The 24,031-nt window shown below is 46.7% G+C and overlaps 1 protein-coding gene across 1 annotated transcript; it reads left to right on the plus strand.

The window, feature by feature from the left end:
* Positions 1 to 1,939: 1,939 nt before the first annotated feature.
* On the plus strand, positions 1,940 to 21,182 carry OPTC (opticin). Its single transcript, XM_084851670.1, is given in 8 exon segments — positions 1,940 to 2,133; positions 14,205 to 14,260; positions 14,659 to 14,817; positions 17,429 to 17,455; positions 17,458 to 17,627; positions 18,998 to 19,093; positions 21,013 to 21,139; positions 21,142 to 21,182. Coding segments are annotated over 8 exon segments (870 nt in total).
* The last annotated feature ends 2,849 nt before the right edge of the window (positions 21,183 to 24,031 follow it).

The raw sequence follows: 24,031 nt of genomic DNA on the forward strand, positions 1-24,031 counted from the left end.
AAGCCAGCTGTCGGATTGCTGAGGAGGCAGAGATGGAGATATGGGGGTTGTCTCCATGAGCAATTTACTCCAAGCTGGCTGTGTTTGGAGGTCATTAGGAATACATGACATTGTGGCCAACCAGCAGCCACCCTGAAGCTTATCACAGAAAAACTGGATTTCCCGAGACTGCTTAAAGTCCGATTCTTTTCCTTAAGTCAGGTTCTCCCCAGCATAGTTGCTGTGTGCCCCAACCCCCTCATTGACCTCGAGCATGCTAGCCCTGCTCAGGAGTGTGCCTTTCACCATGCCCCAGTCAAGGGGTGTTTCCTGTCCCTGTCTTTCCCGTCCCTGTCTTGCCCAAAACAAACCAATTAATGTCTGTCTACTCAGAAGTAACTCCCATTGTGGTCAATGAGGCTTGTCCCCTGAATGCACACATCAGAATTTACAGAGATCCCCCCCAACTGAAATAGCACATTTTAAAACACTAATTCCCTAAAGCTGAAAAGCACATTCTTGAAGCTGCGATTCTCCATTGTTTGGTTTATTGCCTTCAGAAGTAACTTATTCACACTTTTGTTCCTGTGCAGCATCAGGTTAGAAAGGGGGCTGGTTTCCTACCCATGTGTTTCCTGTCCCTGTCTTTCCCAGCACAAACCAATTAGTGTCTGTCTACTCAGAAGTAACTCCCATTGTGCTCAATGAGGCTTGTTCCTGAAATACAGGTGCATCTGGAGCTTCAGGAAAAAAGGAGAAAGGGGACACTGTGTTGGGGGTTGGTGACAAGAGAGAGAAAGAGAATGATTTCTGTTGAGAAAGGGGAGGAAACCTCCCAGGATTTTTATCAAAACCAGTATTTATTTTATGAGCAGCCCCTGCCAGTCAGATGACATTCACTCCACCCACCCACCCCACCTGGAAGTATGTTCTGTGAAGCGACTTTTACTGGTGTGATGCACTCGCTCATGGAGCCCTGCGTGGACCAAAGCTGGCTCCTTGAAAAATCCAGGTAAGCCACCATTGGCTTCTCCTTCTGTCTCCTTCCGTTGTCGTGGAGAACCCCCCATGATGGTAGGAACGATAGCATAATGGGGAGAAAAAAGGGACCGGAACTTCCTTGAGATCTGCCTCTGCTCCAGACTGTGTTTAACCTTGGGAAAGAAAATTTGAGTCCCTCTGTTCCAGAAAAAGCAATGTTTAAGCTCTAAAACATGAGGTGCTGGGGCTTGGAGCCATCTTCTCAATGGAAACCTTTTGCCCAAATCCTAGTCTATTTGTGGTGAACAGGGGTAATGGTGGTGGTGGTGGCGTTTTCTCCACGGTGAGAGAAAAGCACTCTGCTCATGCTCAAAAGACTACTTATTTCTTATTCCTCCTACACATTTTCTAGCAATGACCCTTTCCACAAAATGTACAGTGAGCCCTTTTGTTACACCTACAGTATATCTTGATGATTTGTTTACTCTTCTCATGAGCCGCTTCGAGCATAAGCCGGCATGCAAATGAACATGATGATGATGATGCATTGAAAAAAGGTTCTGGAGCGGTTCTTCTCCAGCCAGCTTCCCTCGAGATGTTTTGGATTCCCTTCATCCCCAGATAGCATGGCCAAGGGTTAGGAATGCTGGAAGATGCCATCCAAAGCATCTAGAAGGCATCAGATTGAGGAAGGCTGGTCTGGAGCTCTCAGGCTCAAACTGTGCCCTGATGTTAGGTTTTGCAGGGCTCTGCCCTTAACCATCCTACTGGAGCTTCTTACCCGTTACTCAGTCAAGCCAGAGAATCCTGTGTCATTTTCATTTTACAGGTGCAGAATTGATGCCCAGATACAATGATATGCCAAAGGGCATACTAGAGAGTCTGTGTCAGAGACCAGGAGCTTGTCTCATGCTGCCTTTAAAAAAAATGATGCTGAAAGCACACTGTTGTTACTCCCGACCTTCTCTTCAGGCACAGGATGCAGACGGCACCCTTGGTGGGTATAATAACTGCCCTGACTTTGGCACTGGCTCTGGCTTCTCTGCCCAAAGTAGAAGGGAGGAAGAAGAAGGAGAAGCACAAAACTGACACTCACGCTTATGAAAACCTTGATCTTGACAACTATGACCACAGCTTGGACAACTATGGAGAGCCCTCCCCACCTCTGCTGCAGTCACACCTAAGGGACTAGGTCTGTTTGGGTCCATAACAGTTCAGGGTGAGTAAAAGACCAACTCTCAAAATTCTCTCTGTTCTACATAAAAAACTCCTAAGGATAAGAATGGCATGTGGTGGGTGGGAGTTAACGTAGGATAACGTAGGAAGCTGCTTTATCCCAAGACAGACCATTGGCCAGTTTAGCTTAGTACTGTCTACACCAGGGGTAGGTGACCTAGTGCCCTCCAGATGTTTGGGCCTACAACTTCCATAAGCCCCAGCCAGTATGGCCAATGGTCAGGGATTATGGGAGGCATAGTCCCAAACATTTGGAAGGGACCAGGTTGCCAACCACTGGTCTACACTGATGGGCAGTAGTTTGCCAGGCTTAGAATCATAGAATAGTAGGGTTGGAAGGGGCCTACAAGGCCATCGAGTCCAACCCCCTGCTCAATGCAGGAATCCAAGTCAGGGCATCCCTGACAGATGGCTGTCCAGCCTTGTCTTGAATGCCTCCAGTGTGAGAGAGCCCACTACCTCCCTAGGTAATTGGTTCCATTGTCGTATTGCTCTAACAGTCAGGAAGTTTTTCCTGATGTTCAGCCAGAATCTGGCTTCCTGTAACTTGAGCCCATTATTCCGTGTCCTGCATTCTGGGATGATCGAGAAGAGATCCTGGCCTTCGTCTCTGGGACAACCTTTCAAGTACTTGAAGACTGCTATCATATCTCCCCTCAGTCCTCTCTTCTCAAGGCTAAACATGCCCAGTTCTTTCAGTCTCTCAGTTCTTTCAGTCTCTCAGTTCTTTCAGTCTCAAAGAGTGCGATAAGCACTCTTTGAGTCCGATTCTGTAGCCAACTGTGGATCCATCGGATCGTTGTTTCATCTAGCCCACTTTGAGCTAGTTTGCTCATCAGGATATCATGGGGCACTTTGTCGAAAGCTTTGCTGAAGTCGAGGTATATTATGTCCACAGCATTCCCACAGTTCACAATGGAGGTGACTTGATCAAAAAATGAGATCAGATTCGTCTGGCAGGATTTGTTCTTGACAAATCCATGTTGGCTTCGAGTAATCACTTCATTATTTTCAAGGTGCTTCCAGATGGATTGCTTTATCATCTGCTCCAGAATTTTCCCAGGGACTGATGTCAGACTGACTGGTCTGTCATTCCTAGGTTCCTCCTTTTATCCCTTTTTGAAGATAGGGACAACATTAGCCCTCCTCCAGTCATCTGGCACTTTGCCCATCCTCCATGATTTCTCAAAGAGAATAGACAGCGGTTCTGAGAGTTTTTCTGCCAGTTCCTTTATTACTCTAGGATGCAGTTCATCTGGCCCTGGAGATTTGAACTCATTCAAAGGAATTAGGTGTTCTTTGACCATATGCCTATCGATCTCAAGCTGCAATCCTGCCCCTTCAGCCTGTACTTTGCCTTTGCCAGGGGGGGTCATAGACCCTCTTTTGGGAGAAGACTGAGCCAAAGTAGGAACTGAGCACCTCTTCCTTTTCCTTGTCATCTGTTATCATTTTGCCATCCTTTTTTTACCAGCTGAACAACCATTTCTTTCCTCTGCCTTTTACTATGCACGTAGCTGAAGAAAGCCTTTTTGTTGTTTTTAGCATCCCTTGCTAACCTCAGCCCGTTCTCAGCTTTAGCCTTCCTGATGCCATCCCTGCAATTCCTTGCTACTTGCCTGTACTCTTCCTTTGTTCCTTGGCCTTCTTTCCACTTCCTATATGTGTGCTTTTTTTTTTTCAGGTCATCTCTAAGCTTTTTGTGAAGCCACATTGGCTTCTTCTGTTGTCTTCCACCTTTTCTTCTTGTTGGAATTGTTTGTAATTGTGCCTTGAGAATTTTTTAAAAGCTCCCACCCATCTTGGATGCCTTTTCTCGTTAGCGTCGCTTGCCATGGGACCTTACTGATCATTGTTCTGAGTTTATTAAAATCAGCTTTCCTAAAATCCAGAGTACGCGTTTGACTACACTCGGCTTTTGCTTCCCTTAGAACCAAGAACTCAAGTGCAACATGGTCGCTTTCCCCCAGAGTTCCTGTAACTGCTACTTTATCCACTAAGGCATCTCTGTTGGTTAGGATCAAGTCAAGGATAGCCGATCCTCTAGATCTTTCCTCTACTTTCTGTAGGAGGAAGTTATCCGCCACACAAGTCAGGAATTTCCTGGAGGGGCCATGTTTTGCAGAATTTGTCTCCCAACAAATATTGGGGAAATTGAAGTCCCCCATTACTACTACAACATGCTTCCTTGAAACATTGGCTATTTGCTTTTCAAAAGTTTCATCCTCGTCTTCTCCTTGATTGGGTGGCCGGTAGTAGACTCCGACCACCAGGTTCCTTTTATTCTTTGCTCCATTTATTTTGATCCAGATGCTCTTGATGGGGCTACCAAGCTCATCCTCCTGTATTTCTGTGCTGAGATATGTATTTTTCACATACAGTGCAACCCCACCTCCCTTTCTGTTCCTCCTGTTCTTTTTGAACAAGTTATATCCTTCAATTTCTGTATTCCAGTCATGAGAGTCATCCCACCAGGTCTCAGTTATACCTATCAAGTCATAATTTCCCTCTTGTATTAAGAGTTCAAGTTGGTTCTGTTTGTTTCCCATACTCTGGGCATTAGTATATAGACATCGAAGACCATGTGCTTCATAGTCTGGCTTTCTTCCTACATGTGTCTGAAGACTATTACTGGGCGCTATCAGAACTGTTCTCTCCGTTGCAGTGCATGCGCCTACGTCCTAAGTTATTACCCCCAACTTTACATCTCCCTTCCCCATAGGATTCAGTTTAAAGCCCTCCTGATGAAGTTCTTCATGCTGTGGCCAAACACATTCTTCCCAGGCTTTGTGAGGTGCAACCCGTCCCTTGCCAACAGCCCATCTTCCGTGGTCCCAGAATCCAAATCTCTCTCGTCGGCACCACCTTCGTAGCCAGTCGTTCACCCAGAGTATTTTTTGTTCCCTTTCTATCCCTCTTCTAACTACTGGAAGGATGGATGAGAAAACTATCTGGGCCCCAAAGTTCTTGAGTTTCCTCCCCAGAGCTTCAAAGTCCGATGTGATTTCTTTGTAGCTCTGCTTGGCCGTATCATTTGTTCCCACATGGATGAGAAGAAAGGGATACCTAGGGATGTCAGAGAATTCCGTCACGGATCTTGGTGAGGCCAAATGCCAGTGTATTCGGCCCCCCGAACTCCGTGGCAGAATGGCCTGCCCCTGCCCCCCCCACGGATCCCCCCCAGGATGAGACTTACCTGGGGCAGATCTTCCAGGCGGCGGCGGCGGCTCCGGCGGCAGCTGTGGCGGTGGCTGGTCTTCCAACCGGCTGCTGCCGCCGCCATTTGCAGTCTTGTAAAACAAACAAACAAACAAGCAAAAACGACGTGATAGGCTACGTAAAGATTTACGTAGCCTATCATGGCTGGGTTTAAAAAACAACAACAACAACCATGAACACAAATGGCGGTGGCTATGGCCGCCGCCATTTGCGTTCCTTATTTTTGGCCATCTTAGTCTACGTAAATATTTACGTAGACTATGACAGTGAAAATAAAGGCGTAGCGGGCGCTATTTGCATCCCTTTTTGATTCACCGTTTTAGCCTACGTAAATATTTACGTAGGCTAAAACGGTGAAACAAAAAGGGACGCAAATAGCGCCCGCTACGCTATTTGCGTTCCGCTTTATTTTCGCTGCCATAGTCTACGTAAATATTTACGTAGATTAAGACGGCCAAAAATAAGGAACGCAAATGGCGGCGGCCGTAGCCGCCGCCATTTGCGTACGCAGTTTGTTTTTGTTTTTTTTCCCCAGAGCCCTCCCCGGCCAGAAATCCAGCTGCGGACGGCTCTGACCTGGCTGGGCCTGGCCGGCTGCTCCGCAGAGCTGCTGCGGAGCACAGCCGGCCGTGGAGGATTCCGGGGGGGGGAACGGATCGCCTCCCTCCGCCATCGAGGATTCCGGGGGGAGGGACAGAATGCCTCCCCCCCCATCAACATAATCCATGGAAAGGTAAGTGACTTTCGTACATCCCTAGGGACACCTGTCTGTGGGCTTTATGAGTGCAGGCAACCCTTCAGTCACGTCTCTAATCTGTCCTCCCGGGAGACACCACACCTGGCGAGTCCACTGGTCTTCACAACATACTTGGGTCTCAATCCCATGCAGCAAGGAGTCTCCCACTACTACCACTCTTCTCTTCTTGTCGTTGTAGGCCTGGGTTTCATCTAGGGATGTACGAATCACTTACCTGTTCCGGTTGGGGCATCCGCTGGGGGGGGAGGCGCTCCGTCCCTCCCCCCAGGAATCCTCGACAGCCAGCTCCGCTCCGTGGGGATTCCGCAAAGCCGCCAGCCGGCTCCGCCAGCAGCCGGACATCCGGCCGCTGGCTAGCAGGGATGCAAATGGCGGCTGCCGTAGCTGCCGCAGTTTGCGTCCCTGTATTCAGCTGTGATAGGCTATGAAAAGGCTTACATAGCCTATCACATCTGGGTTAAAAAAAAAAACCCATACGCAAATGGCGGCAGCTACGGCCGCCGCCATTTGCGTTCCTTATTTTTGGCCATCTTAGTCTACGTAAATATTTATATAGACTAAGACGGCGAAAATAAGGGGGAACGCAAATATCGTAGCGGTCGCTATTTGCGTTCCCCTTTATTTTCACTGTCTTAGTCTACGTAAATATTTACATAGACTAAGACGGCCAAAAATAAGGAACACAAATGGCGGTGGCCGTAGCTGCCGCCATTTGTGTACTTTTTTTTTTTTAACCCAGACATGATAGGCTACGTAAGTCTTTACGTAGCCTATCACATCTATGTAAAAAAAAAACCAGAAGCAACCAGACTGCAAATGGCGGCGGTGGCAGCCGGTTGGAAGACCAGCCGCCGCTGCCGCCGCCGAAGCCGCTGCTGGAGCCGCCACCGTCCGGAACATCCGCCCCAGGTAAGTCTCATCCTGGGGGGGATCCGCGGGGGGGCAGGCCGTTCCGCCATGGATTTCGGGGGGCCGAATGCACTGGCATTCGGCCCCACCGAGATCTGTGGCGGAATTCTCTGACATCCCTAGTTTCATCGCCTCTGTTTGACTGACCTTCAGCCTCTTGCTCACTCTCATGTCGGTTCCCCTGTGATTCTTCCTCTGCAAGCTGTCCTCCAGTCTCATCCTCAAGTACCTGGAATCGGTTCCACAGCTCCACTGCTTCCACTGGTGCAGAGTGGCATCTAGTTCTTCTTGTCCTAACAGTCACCCTTTTCCAAGGAGTATCCTCTACTCCATTTTTCCTCACCTCAGCATTTCCCACTTCTGCCTCAGCTCACTGTTGCTCTTCAAGCTTCTGGTCTTCACTTTGTTGCTGTAGTTCCCCCATTCCCCCATTCTTTGTGTTCTCTTATTCCCCGGAGGGTCGACAGTCGCCGCTCCAGTCCTCTTATTTTTTTCTTCCAGCAGCATGATCAACTTGCACTTGTTGCAGGTGAAGGCCATGTTGTTCTCAGGCAAGAAAACAAACATTGCACACATCTTGCAGGTCACCACAACTAGAGAGTCTTGTCCTTCCATAGCCTCTTTTCCCTTTTTGTGTCTAGCTTTGTGATTGTTCTAGACTAGCCTGTGCCTGGTCCTCCACTCACGGGAAGTTAAAAACAGAGTCCCACTGGTGTGGAAGTGTGTGTTACAAGATAAATAAATGAAAAAAAAAGTTTGGTAAAAATTAAAAAAAAAATGTTAGGGGCCTCCCCCTTGACCTCCCCTGCCGAACTCCCCTGGCCAACTCCTGTTTGCTCCCCCTGTTTGCTTGCTCTAGTCACTCGCTCTCTGGGAGCTTGCTTGCTTCTGTACTCCCTGGACCAGCTGGAGCAGCTTCCTCTGCTCTGCTCTGCTCTGCTGTGCTCAGCTGGGAGGTGGGAAACAGACTGGCTTCTTCTTCTTTTGATGTTGTTGCTATGTGTTGCTTGCTTGCTTGCTTGCTTGCTTATTTATTTATTTATTATATTTCTATACCACCCAGTAGCCAAACCTCTCTGAGTGGTTCACAACTGTTGTTGTTGTTGTTGTTGTTGTTGTTGTTGTTGTTTTCTTCTCATTGTGGTTATTTGTACTGTGCCTTTCTGTTATCAAGACCCAGTGAGTCTTACATAGAACAAAGCAATCAAAAATACATGGTGCAACAATAACTAAAAATAAAATTGTAGTGTTCAATGATATATCAGTTAAAAACATAACAGTCTAAAAACTGCAGGTCACTAAATATTAAGCTCTTGTTGAAATTTTAAAACCCATCAATAAACACCTTCATGAAAAGATCCAATGTACAGATTATTGGGATTAAAAATCTGCCTAATGATGTAAAATTGCCTATTTTTGTGGATAAACTTTTGCATGAGATACTCCCTATTTCATCTGATTATTTACTTGATATTGAGCAGGCATTTCATGTGCCAAAGGGACTGATTACACCATCATAGTTCAATTTGCAAAAGTCTCCACAAAGAATTATATCCTGCGCTTGGCAAGGGAGGCTGGAAGCCTTTCCTGGAAACAAGATAAAGTTATGTTATTCCCAGACTGCATCAAAGAAGTGGCGAATAAGGAAAGGACAAAGGAGCTCCATAATTTCCACAGGGAAGCAAACCCAGAGTTTTGCTGCCACCACTCAAAAGGCCCTTTTCTATAGTGCAGGCCAAATCCTCAAAATAGCTTGGATAGCTACTTTAGAGTTCTGGCTGGTTCTGACTGAAACCCAGAGTGGATTCATAGCACCAGCGAAGTTGGAGCCACCAGCCTTCACTGATGAACACTCTCCCCCTCACCCCAATTTGGCATCACAGTGATGGCAGGCCCATGGGGCAATCTGGGGTTGCAAGTGTTCCCTGGCCCACCTAAAGGTGCTCACCCCTGCTCTAGCCCCATGTGTTTTTGTACGGCTTGGATCTTGGGTGTATTTGCCCCCTTTGTCAGTGCTCGGATGTGCTTTAACAGATTCCCAGGGAGTTGCTAAGATCCAACAACAGGGAGGGTCCTCTTCGAAAGCCTTCTTTAGTGTTTATGAACCATGCTGGGGTGTGGGGGCTGCTCTTGAGGATGATTTGTTTGGAAGCTTCAGCTGCCTGCCTCTTAAAGCCTGCTTCTTGAGAGGAATGGACCACACAGAACATCTCAGCCCCTTTAGGTACACTCAGGCCCTTTTGGTGGAAAGGAATATAAAGACACTTAGCCAGGCTTCACACACATAGAGGGCCACATCATCATTGAGAAATGGTACATTCTGACTGAGAAGAGAGCAAAGCTGGTACCCCCTCTCCCCGCTCAAATTCACCTCCACCTCCTGGGCCTCCTTAAAAAGGTCCTGTCTGCTTCCCATTAGCTTCCAGGCCTGATTCAAGGTGCTGATTTTGACCTATAAAGCCTTAAATAATCAGGGATGTGCATATCTTAGGGACCATCACCTCAAGGCCCAGTTCCAGATTTCGGGGAGCCCTGGACAGCCTACCCTGAAAGGGCTCCCCAGTGCTGATCCTCCCCACACAGTGTCTGCCACCACTTGGGCTTCCCTGCTGTAGCTGGCAGTCTCACTGCCCCTTGTGCACCCACTCATGGGCTCACCCGGCTCCCAGCTTGTCACAGGGCTATGGCTGCTAAATCCGCCAGGAAGCCTTGGGAGGGGAGAGTGGGACACTGTCCTACTCCTCATGTACATGAGCCTACACTGCAGGCCTAGGGTGGCCACGTCTCCTCTTTTACAGAGGACAGCACTCTGTTTGAAGGGATGTTCAGTCCATGTCTGGTATAATGATAAAGAACCATAAGAACTGTAGGCCATCCACAGCCAGCACCTGAACAGCAGACTGAACAGGTAGGCACACAGGTCACCTGGTCACAGTCTTCCACACTATGGTGAGATGCACCACTTAAATTCTAATAATTATTTCTAAATCTGCTTCTAGAGATATAAATTAACTTATGCAACTCACCGGCCTCTTTTGTCCTCTTTCTTTTGTTGGACCCAGCTGGGGCATGGGGCCCCAAGCAAATGCCCTAGTATGCCAGGTGCTGGCATGGTGTATCTTCTCACTGCCTGAAGTCATCAAAGGAGGCTTTGTTTCATATTCTGTGCTGCTTGTTAGAGCTCTGAGCTGGACTTTTATATTGGTGGCTCCCATCCTCTAGATCTCAGATTCAAGATAACAGCGGGATGTCCGCGGAGATTTTTCCAGGGGACGGGGCTTGGAGGCTAAACCCTGGCCTCTAAAGGGACTCCAGGAGGCTCCACAGAGAGGATTGGGGGGGCCCAACGGCCAGATGGTCTACACCTTTGCTCTAGAAGTAAGGCTGGCTCCCTTGGTATCCTCCTTTCAGCATAAAATGAAAGCATTTCTGTTCAATGCGGCGTTGTTTTTTGTCTTGTTTTTAAAGGACTGGTGCTGTTAATGTCAATCTTCTTAATCGTATTTCTGCTGCCAGCTTTTAGCCGGATTTATTTTTATCTTGAGCTTTTGTCTTTATGTTCTTGTTTTTAAATTCCATGTCACTTCAAGTATTTTAATTGATAGAAAAGCAGGTTGTTCTTTTTAAAAAATATATAAACAAACGCACACTGTTGGAAGTTTGAGAGAGATGCTGGATTCTTCCCACCCCACCCTCCATCTACCAGATGGGAAGACACATAATGTGCACTGCTTATGTAAAAATGGCCGAGCTTCTCATTGGAGACATGAGAGGAGCTTGAGAAAGGAGCTACTCGGAAATAAACAGAAACGCCAGCAAAGCAACAACACTTTAATGAGCAGAGACGCAGCGACAATCGGACAGAGTAGCAATTAGATTAGTGACAATTAAAATCCTGTAGCGAGGGATAAATATCTTTATTCATTTTCTGTCACTCTGAGCGGGGACAAATTAAGTAGTAGGCTGAGCAAAATTGTTGCCTTTCTGCTTTGAACTCCTCCGCTAATAGATCTGGGGTCTGTTTAGTCCTCCGAATAGAGGTTTTATTTTATTTTTTAAAAAACCACCAAGCATTTTTAATTGGTGCCTGGAATCTTGTCATGCTGCCACCATCGCTTTGACTCTGCAATGGGCTGTTGGCCCATGTTGACAGCAGCAATGGTCTCTCAGTGCAAAAATAACTCAATTTCCTTTGGTTTTGTTTCTTTAAATATGAGAGGCCAAACAAAACCCCTGGGGTAATGCCATCAGCTTAATAGGCCTTGCACCCCCTAGATTGGATTTGGCCCAAGCTGATTCATTTTCAAGCAGCTCTTTGGACTAGCAGTTTGCGATCCATTGCTTAATTGGAATTGACTCATTTGCTTCTCTTTTTATCTTTAAGTGAACTCAGTTCTCACTTGTAAGCAAGGCCCATCTAACACATTGCATCGTCTTCCACGTCAGCACAACACAAACTGAATCTCACAGTATGCTGTGAGGTTTTCCCCGTAGTTGGTGCTATTAGTTGAGTATATTTATTTGCTGCTTTTGTACAGTCGACGGTGACCAAAGCAGCACACAATGAACATCGCCTTATCAAAGTATATCAGATTTTATTCGTTTCCCCTCGAAACATAACAAAGAATGCGAATGTAAGACAAAGGGCTTCCTCACATGAAGCTTTTATCCTGCTATTGAGATTGCTCACTCGTGGAAGTTTGCGGGAACCTCCAGGGCATCTCCTGCACCGAATGACCCGTATTCCATTTTTAAATAGATCGGAGCTATCAAATTACCCCGCTTGCGTTCCGCTTGCATTCCGCTTGCGGTCCCTCCATGAAAAAGGGAAAGCCATAAGAAAAGGAGCGAGATCAATGAAGCACATTCATTGGAGAAGGAGGGGGAAAGGGGAGGGGGGAAAGGAAGCATGTGTAAGGGGAGTCCCTCGTGACCCTGCAGTTTAAAACAGAAGCAGAAAGCCCCATTTTAAATGCAGGATTTTAGGCAGGTGTAGAGACGCTCAAAGGGTTGTATTGAATGGTGTCATTCCGCTAATGCAGAGGAGGGCAACCATGTTTGGTCCAAGGACCAGATTACACCCCCCCCCAGGCCAACAGGCTGGATGCGGTCAGGGGGTGGGGTGTCACAACCAAAGCTCCTCTCCTTTCTATGACATTTGCACCCTTAAAAAATATTCTTTCTCTGGGCCAAGGGATGCATGGTGTTAGACCGCTCCTTCCCGTGAGCGCCCTGGGAAGAGACTTGGTCGGGGCTTGCAGGAGACAATTCCTGCAAGCCCTGGCCAAATCAGGTTCCTTCATCCTGTGCCACTCGGGTTCCAATTGGGGTGCAAACAGTATGGGAAGCGGTGAAGGGGAATCCCCAGCTTATCTCCAATCTCTGACTGGAAATAACAAAGGGGCTCCCTTTGCATCACTCAGCCTCAGGGGGCGGGGCGGGGCTTGGGAAGGAGGGGGCAGGGAGTGGGGCCCATGGAGGTTGCTCAACCCTCTGTGGACAAATTGGGCCCCAGAGCGAGCCAGATTTTGCTTCCAGGCTGGAGGTTGCCCTCCCCTGCGTGAGTGCAAAGCTTCTACTGCTTGTGAGAACCCCATTTTTATTATGGCACGAGTGTAAAACCCAGTCATTCGTTTCTACTTGCATAAGCAGTTGCACGAGCCATTGGACAACTCACCAGCCGTCCAGCTAGCTAGCACTGGTACAACTGCTAGCAGAACACTGCCACCTATTGCACCTTTTCTGCTAGCCTAACATTGGATGCACTTGGCGTACTTTCGATATTACAGTGAAATAATCTAGTCTGACTGTGATAGATAAGTACAATGTAAATCAGCATTAGCAAGATCAAACAAGTAAAAAATGTGTAAACCCAGCCTTCCCCGCTAATGCTAATCTCGTTGCTGCACTTTAAAGGGGCCACAGCAGCCCAGGATGCACATTTGTATTTGCATATGCAGGAGAGAAAGTGCCCTCTTTCGTTTGTGTGGCGTCGCTGTACTAGTATTTCTTCCGAAATGCAGTTGCTGCTCTGGGGACACGCAGTAGTGAATACAGTGCAGCATTGTCCATGTTTATAATGAGACTGAGTGCCATGCATAAATGCATAGTGTTGTAATGGGGTGAGAAGTAGGAGTTTAAATAGTCATGTGCATTTTATTGCTGAGGTTTGTAGAACGAGCATGTGCTGCAAGCCAATTGCAGGAGGTCGCTTTTTCTTTTTCTTTTAAAGCCACTAACTGCATGCACAGGAGTGGAAGTTTAAAAATAAAGTGTGTGGTTGTTCACTGCTGTGCAGCTGTGGAAGTGCGCAGTGCAAAATAGCTGCAAAACAACAACACGGGTGGATTTCTTGCTTTCAAGTCCCATGAAAATCAGTGTGAGGAAAGAGCAGGGGATGAAAGGAGAAGGAGAAGGACAACAAGTATAGATCCTATCATGGGAGGAGGGAAAGGGTAGGGGAAAATATTGCAAAATAGATTCTGCAGCAGGGGTGGGCAACTTGTTGCCCTCCAGCTGTTTTGGCCTACAACTCCCAAAATCCCTCACCATTGGCTATGCTGGCTAGGGCTGATGGGAGTGATAAGTGAAAACATCTGGAGGGCACATGTTGCCCATCCTGTTCTACAACTTTAAAGCCACTCCCACTGGTAAGAGCCATAATACCACTAGCTTAGAACACACATGACTTTGTAATGCATGGAAACCGCAAGCACAAAAAACTGTCGTAAAAGTTGTTTGAGGAAAAAAAATGGAATGTGGAGGGAGAAGTAGCGATAGGACAATGGGTTGGGATCGTGTGCCCCCCGCATGTGCCAGATATTACAAGACTAAGGAAAAATGCTAGTGTAAATGGGCCCTACGTCGCACCAGCAGCTCACAGAATGCAATAAGTAATTGTCTCTGCCTTCAGGCCACCATTTTGTATCTTTCTCCAACTCCAGGCACTTATTTGCTACTTGGCTCTGATTGGTGGATACTGGAATTCTCGCCAAAACAACAAAATCGATCTCACAAGCCTGAAATCTGCCCACACCTGCCGTATGCCATCAGACCTTTCTGGGCCTGGTGGCAAAAAGGCAGTTATTCCTCCATGCTAGCCCAAGCTCTGCCCCTGTCTCAGGGGTGTACTTCTGAAGGTGATACTTGGTGATAAACAACAGAAGAAGGTCCTCACAGGTGCCTTTCAGATGCTTTGGACCACAACTCCTAGTATTCCTGACAACTGGCTATGCTGGGTTTGGCTGATGGACGTGGAAGTCCAAAACATCTGGAGGGTACCAGGCTGGGGAAGACAGTTGTAAATGTTTCAATATGTGTACAGATGGTAGCTCACCATATTATGATTTCCAAGATTTTTCAGGTTACAGGGTGTCATGGACGTGCCAGCTGGGGTGTGTGAGTTCAGCAACAGTCCCACCCCCAATAACATGTAATAATAAAAGTTGAGCACATAAAGAATTGTTGTGTGAACCTGTTCTGAGTTCATGCTTCCTTAGTAACTTGTACTATTTCTTAGGTAATCTGTATAGGGCCGGTGCTAAACTCTTATGTATCACAGTCTCTCCTGCTTCCAGGTCTTCCCACCTGCTTGGTTTGTGTGTGCATCAGCACCTCTGTGTACTGCGATGACACCAATCTAGAACACATCCCTCTTCTGCCCTTGGAGACCACATATTTCTATGCCCGCTTCAACTGCATCAGCAGGATTCAAGCCAATGACTTCACTGAACTTGGTATGCTATGCTCCTTAGGCCTCCTGGCTGTCAAGGGCTCCTTGGAGGCCTCTCTCAGTCTAATCCAGTAGCCAAGTCCAGACACAGACAAAGGGATTCCTTTCAAAGCTTTATTCTTCTTTTACAACTTAACAACTATACCGTTTGCAACTAGATCTGAGCAGCACAGTACCTATGCCCTAAGTTGGAACAGTTGGTCCCCATTTGAAAGGGAATTACTGGCAGACCCCTGAACTTAAGGACTAGGGAGAGTCCCTCCCCTTTTCCCTTGGATCCTCTGGGCGCAGCCGTTGTTTGCGCGCCAACCGGGCACTACGCCTCCTTTCCGCGCCCTCCATCTGGCGCCGCTCTCTGCGTCGGCGTCGCGCATCCACCAAGTCTGCTATCTGCGCTCGGTCACTCCCTGGACTGCTTTCTAAGCTAGGAATGCTGGTGGGAGGAATCTCCGTCAGCTGTTGGCCCTGGGAAAGAGGAGCGCGCTCCTCTCCCAGGAGCGACTGCTCTTCCTCAGAAACAGAACTACTCTGGGACTCCATGGGCTCAGTGTCCACCCTGACACTGGCGATGATTTTCAGAGTCTTGCAGCTTGTAAAACTCCCCATTCAGTCATCCTCCCTGTTACAAGCAAGGCCACCTGTGCGCATCGCTTTCCCCTTCTCCTTCAACTCCCCTGGGGCCAATGGGAAATGCATCTGCCATGCATTTTTCTCACCCAGAAATGTTGGAATGCCAGAGTCTGTTTTCACATCAGATCTTATTTCATAATTTGGATTTTTTTTTGGACTGAAAGCAGATTGGCAATGTATTCAGTCATGCCAGATTTAAGGCCAAGTACATGACAAATTAGACCCTGTTCTCATGAACATGAGGTGCATGGCAGTGGGAAAAGGATTCAGCTTGTGACATCCCACTACAAATTCTGCGACAAATCCAGTGGCATGTCAAAAACTGAATCCAACAAATGTGGATGGGTGCATATACAGCTAGCATGCCACAGGCTGGAATCCAACATACTTTTCTATGGCTATCAAAAGCTAAATGGGTAATAGAGTCTCAATGTATTGGAGAATGTGAATGGAATGAATCTACGTAGAATCTGGCACCCAGTGAGCGTAGCGTAACTACTTCACCATGCTTCCTACTTAGAACTGTATCCACATTTATTGTGGGCCACCACAAAGCTTCTAAAAGTAGATTCTGCAGTGTGTGATAACTGTGGGTTGAATTGTATAGCTGAGCACGTGGTGAGGCAATCACACACATCCACTCTCTCTGCTCATCTGAACTCAGCCTGGATGCATTCAACCCATATATTCACAGACCAATTTGATTTCTTGAAGCAACCCTTGGATTCCACAAAGACATTAACAACTGTGTAACCATTTTGTGTTCAGGTCATGCAGAACAAAATAAAAGATCTGAAGTGAGCTCTATATAACCACCAAATTGCCCTCTTTTGTGCAGCCTGATACTAATTTTACTGCTATCCTATGGTGATCTTTCATTACACTGATTACATGTGTGTGCAAAAGAAAACGCCAGATTTTTTTCCTATTATGTGATAAGGTGCCAACACATGTCTGGCACAAAGTTAGCCACATTTCTATGGTGTCATGCTAATAACCCTGAGTAAATGTGACCCAAAAGCTGTTTTAAAAAATAGCATGTGAATGTGCCTGGATTTGGAGATGAAAAGGCCCAACCATTTTTTGATAAACTCATCCATTTGAGAACCCATAATGCATCATTCTCTGCCAGTGGAAAGCCTGAAGGGCAGTCTGGCTTTCACCTTTGAAAGTTTTGCACCAATACCAAAATAAGAGGCTGGCATTTGGATGTGATCTCACAATGTACAAGGGGAACATTTTCTTTTCACAAGACCTGCCATTAGGCTGTGGAAATCTCAAGCTGTGAATCAATGAAGCTAAATATTTTTTGAGACATCAGTACCAGAATAGCTAATGCAACCAAAATGCATCAAAAGATAGAGATGAACCTCTTTGGAAATGAAGGTGAACCAAAAAGATTCGAGATTCCAGTCATAGTTCCCAATGCTGAGATAGGAGTATGTCCTGCAAATCTAAATATATTTATTTTATTAGCATGCACTGAAGCAGCTTTTCACTGGCATATTTCTTTAAGCATTAGTGGTCTTCAGAAGAGCATTTTTGTGCACCAGTGTGGGTGTACATAGTAATGTTTTAATTAAAACAGCAACAAACTGCTGAAGTGTCTGTGAAACTGACAAGGGTTTCCACTGGGTCAGTTTCACCAGAGACCAGTGGAAAGTGGGGGGTGGGGTAGAATGGTAAAGGAAATGGCACTGAGGTATACAGGCAGGTAATCTAGAAAGGGGCTTACACAAAGACTATCAGGTATCAACCACATCAAGATGGGATTGCATCCCAGACTACTCTCAAGTCAATATGGAATGGCTTGTGGTAGGCAAGTCTGTGGTAGGCAAATCCATCTTCTCCCACCCTCTCTAGAGGTTATGTGGTCCCATTTAAAATAGGAAATGCACTTGTGAATGATAGTAACACACATCAACTAATTTCCAAGAGATCACTGAAAATGCATGGGTGATTTCATCCCAAACTTCTTTCCTCAGTGAAACCGAAACGAATTGATCTGACAAGCTTCTTTCTCGGGTGAATGAAGACTCTTTCCAGCTGCTGCCCTCCTTGCAAGAGCTTGTCATCCCTGAAAACAAGTTGACTTCCCTGCCAAAGTTGCCCAGTGCCATTGTGCAACTGGATGCCCGCTTTAACATGATCCAGAGTACGGGCATTTGACCTGAAGCCTTCAAGGTGAGCTTCCCTCAGTTTTGTCAAGCCTAGATTAATGCCCAATCCATAAATTGTTGCTCCCCTTTGCTTGGTTCACCTTCCGTGCTGATAATGTTCCACATCAGTTTTGTGCTTCCAAAACGAGTGCAAATAGAGTATGTGAGAAGTACTCATGGGACCTGGGGTGCAAAGATCGTGGCACTGGTGTCCAATGGGCCCCTTAACAGGTTTGAGCCCTGGAGACTGTTCAGCCTTGTTGATAGGGATGTGCGATGCTGAGAATTCCGTTCCATTTAAGCCCAATAGGATTCTGCAATGTTTCCATTGTGGCAAGTGGTGGCAGAATGTAGCGGATTTTTGTTTCTGATTCTGGAAATTTTTTGTGCATTTCTTTTCAGCTCTTGAAATTTGCACAAATTATAACTTGCGCAAATTGGATGGGGGGCTCTTGAAAACTGTGCAAAAGGAATTGTAGGTGTTTTTTAAAAAAAAAATATTATTGACGATCTTGCATAAGCACGCATGATCGCAAGTATAACTATCCACTAAGTAGCCCCATAGAGAAATATTTCCCTCTTGTAAACATCCTTGTCAGTTTCATCCTTTCCATGCACTACTTTGTTTAGTCCAGCAGGCCATATTCCATTCTTGTCAAAGAATTTGTCAATTCCCCATCCCCACTTTTCTCAAGAAGCCCTGAAGTGCAGGATGAAATTGACAAGTTCTCTGGCAAGTAGGGAATATGGCTCTGCACGGTTAAATTGGTGAGGATGAAGCTGACAAGGATATTTACAAGAGGGGAAATATGCCTCTGCGGGGGCTACATAGTGGACAGGCGGACCTGCAATCATGTGCACTTGCACAAGATCGGCAATAATTTTTTTTAAAAAAAATCCATTTGTGCAAATTTCAAGATCCCCCCTATCCAATTTGTACAAATTGCAGCCATTAAAACAAACAAACATGGAATCTGCGTATTGGATTGACCCACTACAGATCGAGTCAATGCCAGTGGGGGGAAATGGAATGAAATCCACCAGGGCTGAAACAGAAAAATCTGTGGAGTTTTCACCCCCAAATCGGAATTCTCATACATCCCTACTTGTTCACTGCAGTTGCTAGTCAGTGTAGCCCACAGCAAAATCTTGGACTTGGGGGCATCATTTCCAGATAGAGAGGCTTTGGTCCTTGCTCTTTTTTTGTTTTGCTATAGAAATTAATCAAATCATTGGTGGTGAACCCCCAGGCGGTTCTATGGCCATATTCCTTTTGACTGGATTTCATTATGTTAGGCAAAATCAAACTGAATTCCTTTGAAAAACCATATTTCTATTTAGGATTTTAGCAGTCCTGACTTGAAAGTTAGAGGACACTTTAACTTGTGCTTTCAGGATCTGAAGAAGCTGCAGTTCCTTCATCTGTCTGATAACAAATTGGACTATATCCCAGTGCTGCTCCCTGAGGGACTGAGGTCCTTGCATCTACAGGTGAGATGGTGATACTGACCATTAGAGAATCAGGGCATCGCTACACCAGCCTACAATCCCACATTTAAAATGTGGCTTTCTGCTTCCGTTTTAAATGCAGAATCACGACTCCCTTTTTCACCCACTTCCTTTCCCTCCTCCCCTTTCCCCCTCCTTCTCCCCGTATCTGAGTCTTCCATTATCTTTCATTGACCTCGCTCCTCTTCTTGCCGCTTTTCCTCTTTTCATGGAGGGAACTCAAGCAGAACACAACGGGGTAATTTGATAGCTCATGATCTGCGATCTATTTAAAAACAGAACAAAGAGCATTTAGCCCTAGAGGGTCACAGCAGGGTCACGGCGTCATGTAAAGAGCTGGCAAACGTCCGTGAAGGAGCAGTCTCAATCGCAGGATAAAAGCTCCATGTAAAGAAAGCATCAGTCATTTTCGTTCATTTCCTTTTGGATTGCTATGAAAAGCAAGGAATGGAGCCATCACATGGGCCATGATGTGTGTTCCTCTAAGTGCACTTAATCCGGATCTGCTTTCCTTGTCTGGTGTCCCTGAGAAATCAGAGTCCCTTCTGCCTGAGGCAAGGCCTAGGGACCTTGTGAACTCCCTGCACTGTAAGAAGCCAGGCTGCATTTAATCAGACCCTCAGCAATTTAAAGTCCAGGGAGCTTCCCACCCATGATGACTTGCTAACACTGATGTAGTTTGTTTCCAGCTAACTATAGTGCCCCCAGGCTCAGATGGAGGATTGCTGACTTGGCTGCTTTGCCCATGGTGGTTCAGTTTGAAAGCATGTACAGTAAGGACTGTCCTTTCCTCCTGTGAGTGGGAGCTGACACTTTTCTGTTCCCCCCCCCCTCCAGTTCAGGAATACACAATCAAAAGGTTGGCATGGGCTCAGACATTGCTGCAATATTGTCCCTGGACTCTGGTCCACCCCTTCCTTGAAGCTGCTTGTCAGCTGGGATGTGGCTGCAGAAGGGGTGGCCAACAACCACATCTTCAGTGTCATCGATAGCTCTAACTGTTGGCACCTCCTGGTAGTTCTCTACACCAGATAGATGGTTTAACTTTGTTAGGGCTGGAGCTGGAGGAGGTCGGGAAGCATGGGGTGCCAAGAGACCTTTGGGGCACTCATATCATTGCACAGGACTGCAAGAACCTCTTTCAGTCTGAGGGCTGATTTTCATTTTAGAGAAGCTTTCTGGGGCCACATTCTGGTGAGGGGTGGGCCAAAGGCAAAAGGGGTGTGACCAAAAATTCCAAAAATACCAGCATGTTGTAGCTTAAAGCTCTGGCTGCCAGGAACGAAGATTTGGAAGAGGCATTTCAACCTTTTGGAATGAGGAAAAAAACTTAACGAAAGCCAGGAAACCACCAAGGGTGGGGCCAGGGCAAGGGGAGGAGCCATATGGGGAACCCCGAGGGCCAGATTGGGGCACCAGAAGGGCCGGAGGTTCTGCACCCCTGTTGTAGCACCTGTGTCAATTTGTGCCTGTGCTCCTTGACATCTGTGAGCCAAACGGTATGTGACAAAGGCCAATCTGGGTGTCTAAACCTGGATCTGCCATAATCACATAAAAAGTAGAGGTGGGAGGGTCCAATTTACAAAATGAAAGGGTTGTGTGAGTGAGGAGTGCAGAACCTTCTCCCTGCTCACAACCTACCTCCTTAGTGCCTCTCCCCACAGATCCAGGAAATGAGCCCCGCTTGGGGAGTGGGGTGGGGGGCACTCAGCGAGAGAAGCTGCCAGAAGGGGCAGGTCCTGCACACCTCACCCACACTTCCCTTTGGTTTCAGTCAGGACACCCCCACCCTTGCTTTCTACATGATGGAATCAGATGTAGGCTTCAGTGCTCAGGACTGTGACTGTCCCACTTTGTTTGGCCCTTTGGGGCTGCCTTCTCCCCTTTATTTCCCTGCCTAGAACAACAACATTCAGACCATGCACGGAGACACGTTCTGTGACAGCGGAGACCCCAGACACATCCGCAGGGCCCTGGAGGACATTCGCTTGGACGGCAACCCCATCAACCTGAGCCTCTTTCCCAACACTGTTTCTGCCTGCCTTGCCTACCCACAGGCCGCTTCTACTGAGCAAAGCTCCCTTCTGCCGCTTGCAGTCCAAACCAGGAACAGACCTTGAGGGGAAGTGGCCCTGGCATTCATCTTACTGCCAGGAGGATGTTGACGCTGTTGGACTGTCCTCTTGGCATCTCTTTCCTTCCTCCCTTTCTCAGCTTAGCCTCCGTTCTGTGGGAGTATCTAGAACTAGGCTGCATAAGGACCATCAGTCCTTGATGTCCCTGTGCTAGGAGAAAAAAATGTAAGGATACTGCTAATTTAAAAAAAACACAACACGTTTGAACATTCATTGTCAGAGTCAGAGGGGGAGGAACTTGAGATTCAGGAAGCTCAGGGAGACAGACACAGGCAAGAAACTTCTCAAAGGCCATCTAATCAGTTGGTTCAAAGCCCGACCATAAGTTCCCCTGCAGTGAAAACTCAGCAACTCTCAGAGGGGGAGGAGGTGAACGTGGCAGATGTACACATAAGAGATAAAGTAAAGAGGGAGGAGCAGTGCAAGGAAGTAAGGTGTTCAACCAGATTAGCCCATCACCAGAGATCTCGAGGGAAGACCCACCCTGAGGGCAGGACTGAGAAAGCCTTTCCGGCTCTCTGTTGTAGTTTACTGTCAGACTTGCAACAACTGTCTGCCCTACTGTAGCGCATCCCTAAAATGTCTTTAAATAAGCTATTAGAGTTGTGTCAATGTAATCAGAGATTTTTGCATTAAGACAACCAAATCTGTAAGGAGAATTGCTGATAGACTGATTACTGAATTGCTGATAGACTAGCTTCCAAATCCCAGGAAGTAATAGTTCTCCTCTACTCAGCACTAGTTAGGCCTCATCTGGAGTACTGTGTCCAGTTCTGGGCACCACACTTTAAGAAGGATGCAGACAAACTGGAGAGGGTTCAGAGGAGGGCAACAAAGATGATCAGGGGACTGGAAACAACACCCTATGAAGAGAGACTGAAAGAACAGGGCATGTTTAGCTTTGAGAAGAGAAGACTGAGGGGAGATATGATCGCACTCTTCAAGTACTTGAAAGGTTGTCACAGAGAGGAAGGCCAGGATCTCTTCTCCATTATCCCAGAGTGCAGGACACGGAATAATGGGCTCAAGTTACAGGAAGCCAGATTCTGGCTAAACATCAGGAAAAATCTCCTGACTGTTAGAGCAATACAACAATGGATCCAATGACCTAGGGAGGTGGTGGGCTCTCCCACGCTGGAGGCATTCAAGACGAGGCTGGACAGCCATCTGTCAGGAATGCTCTGACTTGGATTCCTGCATTGAGCAGGGGGTTGGACTCGATGGCCTTGTAGGCCCCTTCCAACCCTACTATTCTATGATTCTGTGACTCTATACTTAGCATAATAAAGCCTATTCACTTAGATATCGACTTCTTTGTATGACTATACGCATACCGGGAGGGCTCAGACCTTGTCAATATCTTACTATTCCCTTCCACACAACGCATCTCATTCCTGACTCACGACGACTCCAGCCCTGCTGTGCTGTGAAGAACCTCCATCTTGACCTTCCAGTCCTGAACTCCCACACAAAGCCCCAGGCTTGATACCACCACCATCACCTGCTGCTTCTGCGGCTGTTGTCATTCTGAACATTTTTATAGCTCTGTAAATGCCCCCTCTGAGTCCTGACCTTTTGACCCTTTCTGTTCCAGCCCAGGATCCAATAGTTGTGCTGCAGACAAAAACAGTGCTCTGTGCACATCACAGCTTATCGTGTGGGCTGCGGCTGGTGCTTTCTCAGCACCACGACAACACTGAGAGCAAAAGTGCAAGAAAGATACACTGAGAGTCAGATTATGGCTCAGGCACCATCAGAACCTCTTTAGCTGTGAACTATGAGACCTTGATTAGTAATATTTTTAGCTGGCTAAATTTTTAAGCTCTATTATTATATATTAACTGAAGGGCAATATATGCTTAGTGGAAATGAATTGTATGCTTCCTTCCGTGTTATAAGACTGATGATATGATATTGAAATTTAAGGTTGATTATGCTGTATTGAGCCTCATGTGGCACATGTGGTAGGCGGCAGTATTGCAGCTGAAACTGTCCCCATGACCTGAGTTCGATCCCAGCAGAAGCTGGGTCCCAGGTAGCCAGCTCAGGTCGACTCAGCCTTCCATCTTCCCGAGGTCGCTAAAATGAGTACCCAGCTTGCTGGGGGAAAGGCAGTCACAATTGGGGAAGGCAATGGCAACCACCCCACTACGGTCTGCCATGAAAACGCCAGCGCAAGCGGCATCCCTCTAGGGGTCAGCAATGACCCGGTACTTGCACAGGAAGAACCTTTCCTTTCCATGCTGTATTGAAGTGTAATAATGGCAATGATATAGGTATAATTTTTTTAATAGAATGATACTTGAAGTCTGTGTGTAATGAAGTTTAAATTTAACCCCTTGAAGTAACTTTTTCATATTTTTTCTTTTCCCTTTTGCTTTCTTCCCCCTTCTTCTTCTTCTTCTTCTTCTTCTTCTTCTTCTTCTTCTTCTTCTCCCCCTCCTCCTCCTCCTCCTCCTTCTTATTATTCCCTCTCTCTCTTTTTCTTTTTTCTTTCTCCCCCCCCGCCTTCTTTCTCTTGTTATTGCTGTGTTCTCTTAAGAATACTGTATTGTTGGAAACTGTAGATATTGATTGGGTTGTTGCTATTGTTTATTTCATTTATAAAGATTAAAAATAGAATAAAAAGTATTTTAAAAAAAGAAACTCTTTAGCTGTGCTAAGCCATCTTAACTGCAAATTTGAAGCAGGCGTGTCGCCAATAAAAGGGAGAGGCACTCGCGATGGGAGGCACCCACACCCAATGCACATACCTGGTGTACGCCAGTGCTTATTTCTAGTGCTC

Source organism: Heloderma suspectum, chromosome 4 (assembly GCF_057233095.1).
Source record: "Heloderma suspectum isolate Gila_16-S chromosome 4, 16-S_ref, whole genome shotgun sequence".
Lineage (NCBI taxonomy): Eukaryota > Metazoa > Chordata > Lepidosauria > Squamata > Helodermatidae > Heloderma > Heloderma suspectum.